At 35.3% G+C, this 13,521-nt stretch overlaps 1 protein-coding gene across 1 annotated transcript in view; it reads right to left on the bottom strand.

Moving 5' to 3' along the window:
• SCCPDH (saccharopine dehydrogenase (putative)) overlaps window positions 1-12,268 on the bottom strand; it is a 74,560-nt gene extending 62,292 nt beyond the window's left edge. Inside the window, exons 1-5 of the mRNA XM_037822666.1 lie at window positions 11,987-12,268; window positions 10,211-10,323; window positions 5,592-5,672; window positions 3,372-3,501; window positions 706-755 (exon numbers count right to left, since the gene is read on the bottom strand). Coding sequence (XP_037678594.1) covers window positions 706-755; window positions 3,372-3,501; window positions 5,592-5,672; window positions 10,211-10,323; window positions 11,987-12,176 — 564 coding nt within the window. The 5' untranslated portion in view covers window positions 12,177-12,268. The remainder of the gene's footprint in view (window positions 1-705; window positions 756-3,371; window positions 3,502-5,591; window positions 5,673-10,210; window positions 10,324-11,986) is intronic.
• Window positions 12,269-13,521: the final 1,253 nt, after the last annotated feature.

The raw sequence follows: 13,521 nt of genomic DNA, 5'->3' as shown, positions 1-13,521 counted from the left end.
ATGTACTCTCCAATTTCAAAATCTTACATATTTCATCTATCTCTTTAATAGCACCTTCTAGATCCTGCCCAACTGAATTATTACCTCTTTAAGAGCAGGTTTTATACATTATTCATTTGTATGTCACATTATCTTGAACTACTATATATATCTGTACTACTTTAAATACTTGTTAAACGAAATTATTTTAAAGAGAACACATATTTATGAAGCCCTAAGTAAAGAACTACAAGTGTGTTATGCCACACAAGCAATAAAAGTACTATTTAAAACATCGTCCTTTCCCAGAAATAAGACCAACTTATGTTCCCAAGTAGACTGCAAATTCTGTAAGACTAGATTCATGACATACATTTCTTTTGCAGCCACCACAGCACCATACTCTGAGTTAGGCACACAATAAAAATGCACAAATTTGCACTACTAATTTTCTTGGCTGACAACATTTATTACAAAGTGTTGGGATTATGGCAATTCATTCTAATATAATGAATTGTGCAGTTGTTTTTTAAATAAATTATAATTTAAATCAAAACAGTTCTCAGTAATCCCATATCTTTTAAGTAAAAACAGTGACTATCATACACAAATTACAAATATATATAAAATTTCATAAATCTCATATTTCTAAGGCATGTGTCATTTCTAAAATATTATTTCTAAAATATTAGCTTTAAAAAACACCTGACAAATGGAAAAACTAACCTCAGGTCCTGAATTTATACTCAGGAAACTTTCCACAGCTGTCAGAGTACCTAAAAGAGTAGGAGAATGGTAAAGGTGAAATCAAATAAAATCAATATATCTAGGACAAGTAATAATAAACTATTCTGATTCATTTAAGAACTGCTTTTACTAAGCCTGCAGCTGATATAATCAGAAAGTCTGCAGTGATAATGCAGTTTTATTATATTATTGTAAACAGATTTAAGCAGCAGTTGAGGCCAGGTAAATTGTCAGGAAGAAAAGTTTAGCATAAACTTTACTAGTACTGACAAAATCTTTCCTAGTACTTGAACTGACAACACTAAAAATCTTCCTCAATAAGGCAACAATTTTGGTTCACTCATTCTAGAAAATCTATCAAGATACAGCTTTCAAAATTAGATCGATGGCAATTGTATAACAATGTAGATTACAAGGGGTGACTGTGATTGTGAAAACCTTGTGGATCGCATTCCGTTTATCCAGTGTATGGATGGATGAGTAGAAAAATGGGGACAAAAATTAAATGAAAAATAGGGTGGGGGGGGGTGATTTAGGTGTTCTTTTTTATTTTTATTTTTTATTCTTATTCTGATTCTTTCTGGTATAAGGAAAATGTTCAAAAATAGATTGAGGTGATGAATGCACAACTATATGATGGTACTGTGAACAACTGATTGTACACCATGGATGATAGTTTGGTATGTGAATATATCTCAATAAAACTGAATTTTAAAAAAAATTAGATGTATGGGAATTATTCTAAGGTTCTGAACTGCTTTTCAGTATGACAACTTTCAAGAAGGCTTATGTGTAGTCACAATGAATGTATAGAAAAAGCTATCAAAATAGATTTAGTGTTTGCTTACAAAACAGTTAAGGCTTTTAAAATAAAATAAAAATAGAAAACCAACACAAGAAAAAGAAGAGAAATCAATTATATATATATTATATTAATCATGAGGACTAATACACTAGTGGTTAAGTATTAAATTAATATTTGCATTTCTTGAGCGTATTAAGGCAAAAAAGAAGCACACTGTACTGTTCAATCTGATAAACTGAAATATGTTAATCTCTTAAGAGAGACTTTTCCTGGTTTTAATTCCTAGAGAAAACACGGGGCCTTACAGAGTTGGCACTAGCAAAATGATAAATGACCACATCATCACAATGATGCTACAGCAGGTAACTATAGCCATGAAAATGTTGCCAGTCTAACTACTGTTGAAATCCAAGAACAGATCATTAAAGTGGAACTCAGTGATGAAGATGATGCTGATGGTTACTAAGAGAATGTAGCCTACATATGTGGCTCTGTGAGCCAACCCTTGTTCAAGGAAAGAATACAACCTAAAGTAGAATGGAATAAGATGTGGACTACATGCATTAAAAATCACCTGGGATAATTGTTAAAATGCTGATTCCTGGATTTCAGTATCTGAAAAAAAAAACTTTGAATAAACCTTATTTCTCCCTTAAGAAGAAAAAAAATGACCTATTCAGAATAACAAAAACTGTTAAACATTTAGGAATAATCAATAAAAAATATGTGGAACTATCATGAAGAAAACTTCTAAACTTTACAGACTTAGAAGGAATTTTTAATAAATGGTGACATATACTATGGTTCATGGATATGAAAATGAAATATTTGTAAAATGTTCAACTTACATTCCTCTTTTTAATGCGAAAGACTTTAATGTTTCACTATTAAGTAAGATGTTGGCTTTTGCTTTCTGACATTTATTAGGTTAAGTAGTATTCTATTCCTAAATTCCTAAGACTTTGAAGTGAGTAAATGGCATGAATTTTCAAATCACTTATTGAGATGGGCTTATAGTTTTTCATCTCTGATCTTCCGAAATGATGATTATGTAATTTCCTAATAGTTAATCTTGGCCTTGACATATTATTCTTTGAAAATGCCATTGTGGCAAGAAAAAAAAAATGCCAATGGATATTTCTTTAAATTTTATTTAGCATGTTTGTACCTCAAATTTCACAGACAAGACTGTTTTTTGTGCTTTTTTGCGCTTTGGTTTCACAGTTAACTTTTTAATATAAACTGGAACACTTTCCATCTTTATAAGCTCTACAACAGTTCATATGGTATTGGAATTATCTGTTTCACGTATTTTCTAAATGGACACTTTTGAAATATGCATGACACAAGTAATTTTCATTTTTTTTAAAATATAATATTGAAGACTTCTTCCATTCTTAAATTATTGTCTGCATTTTATAAACAGTAAAAAAGACGTCAAATTCTTTGTTAAATACTTTCTAGCTTTGTCGGTTAAAAAATTTTAAACCTTTTAACTATAATATCTGTATAAGTTATGTTAAAATGTGTTAATTCCTAAAGATAGCAAGTTTGAATTTATAATGCCTGCCAAGCTTTTTTTCCAGAAATTGCACAGCTCTAACCTTAACTAAATTGGGACAACGAATTTTAGAAGACTTATGGTACTAGACATGTCTCAAAAAACAATAGTGTCAATAACATTTTATTGGAAGTATAGATTTGTTTTTTAAAGCCTGTGTTTTAAAATTATCCATTTAGAGCCGTTTCTTTTCCCAATTAAATTTTAAGTAATCACAATTATAAACATGAAACTGTTCCACTAATACACTCAAATTATTGCTTATTAATCAATAATTACCGTTCATTTTATTTCTGGTATATAATACTCCCAGATCTGCTGGAATGGAGTCAAAGCCGCTGCTTCCAATGATATAAGCCCCCTTATCTGCAGCTTTCTCATGATACTTCCAATACATTAGTTCCAGAAACTAAAAAAATCCAAGACAAAAATCTGAGTCAGAATTGTATAGAACACCCATACCAATATTAAATGTTTTAACTTTAAATACAAAGCAAATAAACTTCGAAAATGCTAACCAATATGGCTCTGCAGTGAAAATAACTTAAATTTTTTTTCATGTATTCAGCAAATATTTACTATATACCTATCATGTTCAGGTAATATGGGAAATATGCTGATCTGACTTAATGGTACTATCAATAATTTTACAATGACTTTTAAAAGTAAAAATATTCACTATTAAAATTTTAAATGTAGAAAAATACAAAGAAAGCAAAAAAAATTTACCCCAAATCATATTATCCAGATGAACATCATTACAGACACACATTTATACATATAGAAGATAGTACAGAAAGTTCCCATATACCCCAGTTTCTCCATTATTAACTTCTTTTAACTTGTTACAATTAATGAATCAATAATGATACATGATTATTAATGTTGATACTTTATTCAGATTTCCTTAGTTTTCACTTAATATCCTTTTTCTGTTCCAGGATCCCATAAAGGATACCATCTTACATTTAGTTGTCATGTCTCCATAGGCTCCTCTTGGCTGTCAACAGTTGATCAGATTTTTGTTTTTGATGACCTTGATACTTTTGAGGAGCATTGGTCAGGTATTTTGTAGGACGATCCTCTACTAGAATTTATCTAATGTTTGTCTCATGATGACACTGGGTTATGGGTTTGGGGGAGGAAGACTACAGAGGTAAAGTGCCACTTTTATCACATCACATCAAGTGTATGTACTGTCAACATGATTTATTACTGTGGATGCTGACTTTGATCATCTGGCTGAGGTAGTGTTTGTCAGGTATCTCCACTGTAAAGTTACCTTTCTTCCCCTCCTTTGCACACTGTACTCTTTGGAAGGAAGTCACTATATACAGCCCACATTTAAGGAGTGGGGAGTTATGCTCCTCCCTCCCTGACAGCAGAGTAGCTACATAAATTATTTAGAATTTTTCTGCACAGAAGATTGTCTCTTCTCTCTCTTTTGCCCATTTTTAAACTAAAGTTATTTATCTTTCTATTATTTCTCTCTGTTTTCTTTCTATTATCAAGTTGTAAGAGTTCTTTATATATTCTGGATATTAGGTTTTAATATCACTTTTACGGTAGCTTACAAAATGACTTAAAAGGTTTTCACTGTTTTCTATGCTCCAGAATATTTTTATAACATAGAATTGGCTTTTTGTTTCACTCATGTCTTCTACCTCTTCTTGAACCAATTTTGGTAATTTACATTTTCCTAGTATTTCCAATATTTATTCTCATTGATAAACTCTAGTATGTGTTATACTGACACACTGATGATAATCCATATAAGAGATGTACAAGTTTACAGTTTCAAGGGAGAAAGCACAGCTTAGTGCTTATTAACACACCATTCATGCAGTCCAACAAACTTCTATTGAAATCCTAGTTCTTCTACTTAGCAGTTGCATGACTTTGAGCAAGTTACTTAGCCTAGCTAAGCTTCAATTTCCTCACCTATAAAATTGGGATGAAGATGACCCCTACTTCATAGGAATGTTGAGGGGAATAATTTTAAAAGTCACACAAGTGCTTAGCGCAGTGTCGTGCATGTGGTAAATATTCAATAAATAAGAACATTCAAACATTTTAGATTGAGGAGACTTTACATTTATTTTTCTGTAAACGTTGTGAAGATACGTGATTTTTAAAGGAAATTTCTAACAAAAAAGTTACAAGAGTGTGATTCTGAGAATTACACAGAGCACCTATTTTAATTCAGTTTATAACATGCACTAGCTATAAAAATCAGCATATTCCAAATATAAAGGACCAGAAATAAATGAGGTTGTAGAGAAGGGAAAAACTCAAGAAAAGTGAAAATAAATCCTTACCGTCAGTACTCTCCTTCAAGCTATCAATTCTACTTTTATAGGAATCCATCTCTACAATACTAGAAAGAAGTCATCAACTTCAAAAATATGTCTACAAAATTGTACTAAATATTTTCCACTTCATCAAAAGGAAAATCATGGGTTATTAATTCTATGTTTTTGCCTTTTCCATTTTACATACCTGAGGTTCTCCACAGATGTCGATATAGCTAGTACCATTTTCAACACATGCTTTTACTACAGGTTCTCCATAAAATCGATACTGGGGAATCAAGAAAACCAAGTTTACTCTTAATTACTCCTACACAGCAAGTTTAAATGAATGAAACACCATTTAGTTTTGGAAGTAAAGTATGGGTCATTAAGAAATCTAACGTTAATAAAATAATCTAAAGATAAATTGAGAGTAACAACATAACTGTACCATACCACCTCTAACAGTATAAATAAGTAAGGTATGATGGAATGACAGAGGAATGTGTGCTTACCTCAAATAGAAGACAAGGAAGGTTTTATAGAAGAGGTGATTCATTTGACTTGAATCCAGAAGGAAGAGTAAGGATTTGCCAGGAAAAAGAAAAATCCAGATAAAGGGAAAAGAAAAGGGCATAAATGAAACTACAAGCCGTCCAGGATATATGAAGCACAGGGTAAGTGACAGCAGAGTGACAAGAGATGGGTATGTAAATAAATGCTAGGGCCAGGTCAGGAAGAGCCATGAGTGACATTCTAGGAAGTTCAGACTTTATCTTTTCCAGATTATTAGGCTCTCCTGGAGGATTTTAAACAGGACAGTGCTGTAAGATCTATAGTACAGACATATTACTCTGTCTCTGCAGTCTTGGTGAACAAAACAGGAGGCAGATAAATAATGAAGAACCAAACTAAGGAAGTGCCAGGATATACTAAGGATGAGCTTTACTAAAAAGGCAGAAAACCTGGACTTCTGATTGGCTGGATGGGGGGCCCAATGGCTGGTGATACTCTTTGCCAAAATAAAGAAAACAGGAGGAAGAGAATGTTTTGGCAAGAAGATATTCTGTGTCTGCACAATATTGGATCTCCCAAATTATTCATTTCTCAAACTCAAGAAATTAAAAATCTAAATGTAAAATATTTACTAAGTCATCATTCAGTCCCATTTCAAAGGAATTATGATAGATCTTTCCCTTTGTGAAGGCACGGTATGGAAAAGCACATTTTCTCATTCCTGGGAGCAAAAGATGGAGGGAGAACATTTTTTCCTTCCAGCTTTTAAGAAACAGGGTAGAGGAATACTTAGGAAAAGTCAAGGCAATGCAAGGATTAATCTTTCAAGTACGTCAAATGGGCTATCTTCTCAACCCAAACATCAACTTTAGAGCCTTACTTCCACAGACTACCCTCCCCCACTTAAGAATGGCAATGACATTGGAATTACTAGACTTAGTACTAGTATACTAAGTTCTAGTTTCTCCTCTGCCATTAACCAACCACTTAAATTACTGAAACACTTAAGTTCTGAGGCAATGTGACAATAGAAAATATATGGGCTTTCTAGGAAGAGAGATACAAGTTTACACCATGAATTCACTTATATCACTTACATGGTATACTTACAGTATACTTAATATACTGATAATATTCTTTAAACATATTAAAAATAGAAATAAAGTTGAGATTAAAATAAATAGAAATTAAAGATCTATTTTCTTTCTACCTCAATGGATCATGTTGGGCAATTCTTGGGTTGTATACAGACCTACTTTGAAACTTATCAGAGCTGCCTTTGGCCCTTTTCTTGGTTATTTTACCCCAAAGTTCCTCAATTGACCAGTATTCCACCTGTTTCAGAATCACATGGAACACTTGCATGTTGGTTACTCAGTCCCATCCCAGAACTCCTGAATCAGGCTTTCTGGGGTAGACTCCAGTAACTTGCATTTTAAATAGTCCTCACAAGGGACTCATATGCACATTAAAGATGAGGGAGGAGCAGGTTTGGGGAACAATAATTTAAAGACTGATAAATCCATGAGCCATTCAACTGAAGATATCAAAAAGAAGATAGTTAGATCTACCAATTTGGAGTTTAAAGAAGTCCTCACTGGAAATACATTAACGTGGGCATCATCAGCATACAGATGGTATTTAAAGCCATGACTTTAAAACCTTTTTTTCCCAAGGCTTTTTTTTTGTTTTTGTTTTTGTTTTTAAAAAAAGGCTTTTTACTTTCAAACCTTTCTGACCACAACCCATGATAAGAAATTCATTCACATAACAACCCAAACAAAAATACATCTGATACAAAAGTTTCATGAACCCAATACTTACCCATATTATGTGTGATGTACCCTGTTATTTTCTGTTTTAGTCTACTGGATTTCTTTAATGCTGCATCTCAGCCCAATAAATTGATTTCACATTCCACTGTTCAAAAAATTTTGGCTCAGAGAGTATACATAAGGGAGTTTCTAAGGCTTGAGCTCTGGAGACCTCTGGCATTTACAGGGAAGAGGAAAAAAGGATCCTACAGAGTAGACTGAGACAAAGTTTGTGGGCAGAAGGAAAACTAAGAGAGAGTGAGGATCCAGAAGTCAGGTGAAAAAAGGAGAAAGTGATCAATTGGATCAAAAGCTGAAAGGTTTGCTTTTTTGAGGACTGAGAATGATGACTGGATTTGACAGATGGACATTGACAGATGACACTGGAGTAGTGAGAATAAAACAGCCTGATGAGAACAGAATAGGTGAGAAAGTGGAGATAGTGAGTAAAGATAATAACTCGTTCAAATTTTGCTAAAAAGGCACACAGAAAAAATGAAGCAGTAGTTGGAAGGGTATGTGGAGTCAAGGAAGTTTTCTTAAGATAGGATATTATTACATATTTGTGTACTCATAGGAAAAAATCAGTAAAGATGGAAAAATTGATGATAACAAGAAAGTGTGTAATTGTAGACAAAAAGTCTTGAATACTGTGCCCAATAGTAGCAAGGGCAACATTTCTTTGTAACAAGAGGTAAGGCAGATCACAGGTATAATGCAGGCAGGTCTGGAGATATAGACCTGGTGGCAGAAGATGAAGAAATTCTCTTTTGACAGGTTCTATTTAAATAGTAGAAAAAGAAACAAAAATCATCAGATAGGAGTGAGGAGAGAGGGATAGGATGCTAAAAGTTTGAGGGAAAAGAAATTGTGAAACTGTTGCTTCAGAGTAGGAAAAGGAATAGACCAGGAAAATGTAGCAGAATCACTGGAGGTGCTAAGGCCCCAATGAGGTTTGAAACCACAACTTTAAAGACCAGTCAGCATGTGATGCACTTTTCTACAGTCGTATTAGACTATTCATGTACATGTGAAGAATAAGCAGGAAGTGAGAATAACCAGGGTTGGGGTTTTTTCAAAGTACTGGGGAGGCAAGGGTAAGAGAGTTGGTTGGGGTGTATAAAAGAAAGTGATTATAAAGGGACTGTGGAATCTGAAGCTGGTTAAGAATTAATCTAAATAACCAAGATTTTTAAATACATTTTTATTTACTAATAGTTCAAAAAAAAACCCTTTGCTTTCAATAAAATTTTTTTTATTTTTATTAACAATCTCCTAGAGGCTTAGTTTTTTCAAATGTCTTGACAATTGTCATGGTTTTCCCAGATCAGTAAACATCACGACCATTCACCCCTGTTCCACAGGCCTTAAGTCTTGGAGTCATCTTTGACTCCTCTTGCACATCCAGTACAACAGCATAAACTATTATTTCAAAATATACTCTGAAACTCAACTACTTCATACCACCTTTCCTACTATTACTCTGGTGTTGTCTTGCTTGGACTATTCCCCTATTTTCCTCTCAGAAGTCAAAGGATTTCAAAACTGTAAATCAGAACCTGCCCTTGCTCTCAACCATCCAATGGCTCTATCATATTCAGAAGAAAATCCAAATCCTGACCTTGGCCCATAAGGCCCTACATGATCTAGCTCCTAGTTACCTCTCCAACTAACTTCCCACCTCTGTCCTACTTATGGGGCTTGAGATATATTAGCCTCTCACATTTCTCAGTCTTGCCAAGCACATTCTCATCTTGGGACTTCTGTACTTGCCATTCCCTGGAACACTTTTCTCCTCAATTATTCTGATTTGTTCCTTGCTTCATTCATATCTCTGTTCAAATATCAATTCGTAAAATAGGGGCCTTTCCTGACCACTAATCTATTATAGCATGAACAATCTCTATCTCCTTACCTTGCTTTATTTTTCTTTAAATGACTAATTACCACCTAATATTATAATTTTTTTTTTGTCTGCCCGACTAGAATATAAGTTCCAGGAGGGATTTTCTGTTTTGTTCACCATTGGGTCTCAGGTGCCCAGAACAGTCCCTTTTACATACAGTAAGCATGTAATAAATATTTATTGAATAAATGAATACTTTTATGCTCTATTTTTGTGTACATGTTTTAATACATATTTGTATAGTAATACAAGAATATAATTCATAAATAAATGAAAATATATTGGAGGTACATGCTCAAACACTGTTTACCAAAGGGGCATACAATTAAAAAAACAAAACTTGGCAATATAGTTCTAATCAATGAACAAACCAGCACATATTCCTTGAGTACAATGTCACTGAGAGCCTGTTATTCCCTCCCTTGGTCATATCTATCTGCTCCTCCCAAGAATGAAAAGTTGCCATGTGGGGTTAAGGCCTTCAGCCAACTCTTATTCCCCTGCCTTATGTTCCTCTGGAATTTAAAAATATCAGATTTTGCTAGAAATGAATGGGTTGTTTGTTCTGATACAAAGAAGAGTTTTACTTACTGGTCCTACACAATTGAGGACAACTGTTGCCTGTTTAGCCATTTCATCAAGTGAGGCTGGATTACTGATATCACAAATTATTATTCCAACTTCAGACGATAGTGTTGGTCGTCCTAAAATAAGAAAGAAATCATTTTAAGCAAATCCTGGTACAATATTAGATCTTCCAGGTCTTTTTGTACTTGTCAGTGACAGCAAATTTACTAAATATACTGAAAGCTAATTCTCAAACAAAAGATAAAAATTGTTCTTAACCACTTCATTAAAAAGGGCTATAAGGATAATGGAATTAATACTAAGTGTTACTAAAAAAAATTAGTAACTTAAAAAAATTATTTAACAATGTGTAAATGATAATCACGTATAAGACAATTTTAAAATCAAGTTTAGATGCTGAGTGGACGACTGTCCTGATTTCCTCTTCTAAAAAGATTTTGATGATAAAAATCGTTTCTTAAGCAAGTGCTAAACAATTATACATGATCCAATTATGGGGAAGGGGGGGAATTAAAAGCAACTTCATGAGAACTAAAGAGGACCCTGAGGTGAAAAGCAGTCTAGGTAAGAACACCTAGGCTCATAATAAAGTAATAATTGGAATTAACTGAATCCCTAGGGCAAGGCAGGTTTCAGATAATCAAGGTGTACAGCCAACAATAACTTGATCTGGGCTTTACAAATGGTAGGTAACTGTACTTGTATAGTCTTGTCAAACAGGGAAAAAATGGAAAATGAACATATTTTAACGGTGAAATTAAATTTTCAGAAAAGTAAAAAAAAAAAAACTAAAAGCTTTTTGGTCAAGATTCTGTGTATTGTAAGACAGTCAAGCCTACATAGTATCTTTCCTACATAACCACTAACCAAACAGTCTATATTCCCACAAAGCAAGGTTTTGTGTATAATTATAAGGAAGCAAAATGAAGATTAAATAAAGTATGCCATATACCAGAATTTTAACAGGTCCTATTTGTCTGCATAAGGAGAGTGTAAGGTAGAGGATTAATAGACAAATTTAAAGGCCTGGTCCTAAATTAGATGCCTCCCCCACGAGGGGAGGCAGTGTCTGTCTGTGCGCGAGTGTGCGTGCGTCTTCCACATTTGTATCCCCAGCACTCAGAACAGGGCCTAGCATAGAAAAGACCACTCAGTAAATTTACGGTGGATGAATGATGCCCGAATAAGTAAAAGTCCAACCAGAAACTCTTTTTTTAATGAAGACTCAGCTGGAGAAGGACTGCAAGCAAGCAAACAAAAAACCCAACAACGTTATCAATAAATCGCCTGAAGCTTATGCAGTCGTCTTGCTCTTCCATCCCCAAAACGCAAGGCAAGGGGAGAGTAAAATGTTTAACAAGCCAACGCCCTACTTTCCCATCCGACGAAATACCAAGAAAACTCCAGACCTACCCGTTACCCTGGGATCTAGAGCGGAGTAGAGAAAAGAAAAACTATTTCTCCACAGAGATGCGGGGGTGGTGGGGGGGGGGAGGGGGACTGACCAGACTAAGGTAGAAATTCAAAAGGCGAAGAGGAAAAAAGAAAAGAAAAGAACAGAAAAAAAAAAACTTAGGGAGAGGAACAATGCCACGACATTATGTGAAACATCGCTCTCCTCCTCCTGTCCTCAAGCAAAGGTTGGGGGAAATCAAAGAGCGAATTCTTGCAGAGCAAAGGCTCTATTTCAGGCCATTTTAACTCTTCGCTCACGGCTCCGAGATAAGAGCAGCAGTGGCGAAGGGCGAGTCGCCCCGCTGCCACCCCGCAACCTTTTACCCAGTTTCAGAGCAGCCTTCTCCAGCACTTGCTGCAGTTTCTCCCGGGAACGACCCGCCACGGCCCAGGGCAGTCGGGAGCTCCGTTCTGAGACAGCCTGCTCCCGGGCCACCTCTTCGGTCACGAACTGGCCGGTAAAGCCAGAGGCGCCGAACACTACCAGGTGGAAGGGCCGCTGCTGGGTCGCCATAACGAATACACAGCCAGCTGAGACGCTGGGCGAGTTAAGTATACGGCGCCTGCGCCTGAGGAAGCGACCGCAACACCCGCCGCATCAACGGCCGCCGCCGCTCGCAAGACGCGCTCTGGGCAACGGCACGCGCGTCTACGCAAGGGCCCCGCCCATGGCCACGCCCACCTACTTAGGGCCAGTTGGCTGCATCTGCCGCCATGGAAGTATTTTTTTTTTTTCCATGCCTGTCCTTATTTTATTACTCATCTACCTAAGTGGATAAAGGGGGAGTCAGTCCTAAAATTTTTATAATCACATGGTCATGAGATAAAAGTTATAAAATCATTATAAAAGCTCAAAGGCTTCTGGATTACAGTTCAACATTATCGGATATTTCTTTCTGGTTGATAGCTGGATAAGCAGAAAATACTCAATATAATTCTTTAGCTGGAAAATGCTTAGTATAGTCTTCAACAGCCAATAGAGCAAAAAAAAAACTTTATTAAGATCATTTCACTCAAGCAGCCTTGAGTTATTCTAAGCATAAAAAGTGCTTGTTAAAATAATTTACTGTTGCTCTAATCTCAACAACAACAAAAAACTTATTCTCTGTTCCCAGGAACTTTCCCAGCATTGCCCACAGGAGGGTAACCATATGGTCTGATAATATCTTCTTGAAAAACAAGCCTGAATGAGGGTAGGACTTCAAGATAAGAGGATAATCTGATCAAACAGCTTTTTCTCTTTTTTTTTTCCCCTTTCTGCTTTCTTCTGAATTCTGGCCATTTCTTTGTCTGTTTTGGGTTATAAAAGCCCAAACAACTCTTCTGACTCTGAACTGGTCTTGAAAAGTTTTTTTTTTCCTCCAATTCCTTGTTGATGCATTTTCAATAAACTCACCTTCTCACTGAAACAAAAAGACTTGTTTCTCTGTTTGATGCGGGATCAGGCAGCCCTGACTATTTGGCTTGTGTTTTCTCATGGTACCATGGCTACACTAGTATACTAGAAACTAAAAAGAAATATCTGTATGAGTCAGTAGTCGTAATCATTTGTTAACTCCTAACTTCTCCATTACAACTCCTCCCTCTCATTTGATCATTCTCTCAATCTTTGGGAGTATCTGGGCAATGACCATTCTAACTTCTTTGCGCTGAAACGGGATGTTGACATTATGGGGTAGAGGAATGAAACTGGTTGATATTCTTGGAGAGCCTGGTACCTCTAAGTTTCAGGGCTTATCTAGCAGAGAAACAATCTGGAGGCTTTAAGTTTTTGAAAAAAATGAACTTAATAAGTAAAACTTTTATGGAGTCCTAGATAGAGCCCAGGGTGTTCTTTAGGCTTTTCAGGAATACTGCTG

This window comes from Choloepus didactylus, chromosome 2, assembly GCF_015220235.1.
Source record: "Choloepus didactylus isolate mChoDid1 chromosome 2, mChoDid1.pri, whole genome shotgun sequence".
Taxonomy (NCBI): Eukaryota; Metazoa; Chordata; class Mammalia; order Pilosa; family Megalonychidae; genus Choloepus; species Choloepus didactylus.
The sequence above is the reverse complement of the archived record's forward strand: the minus strand, read 5'-3'. Positions and strand labels throughout refer to the sequence as shown.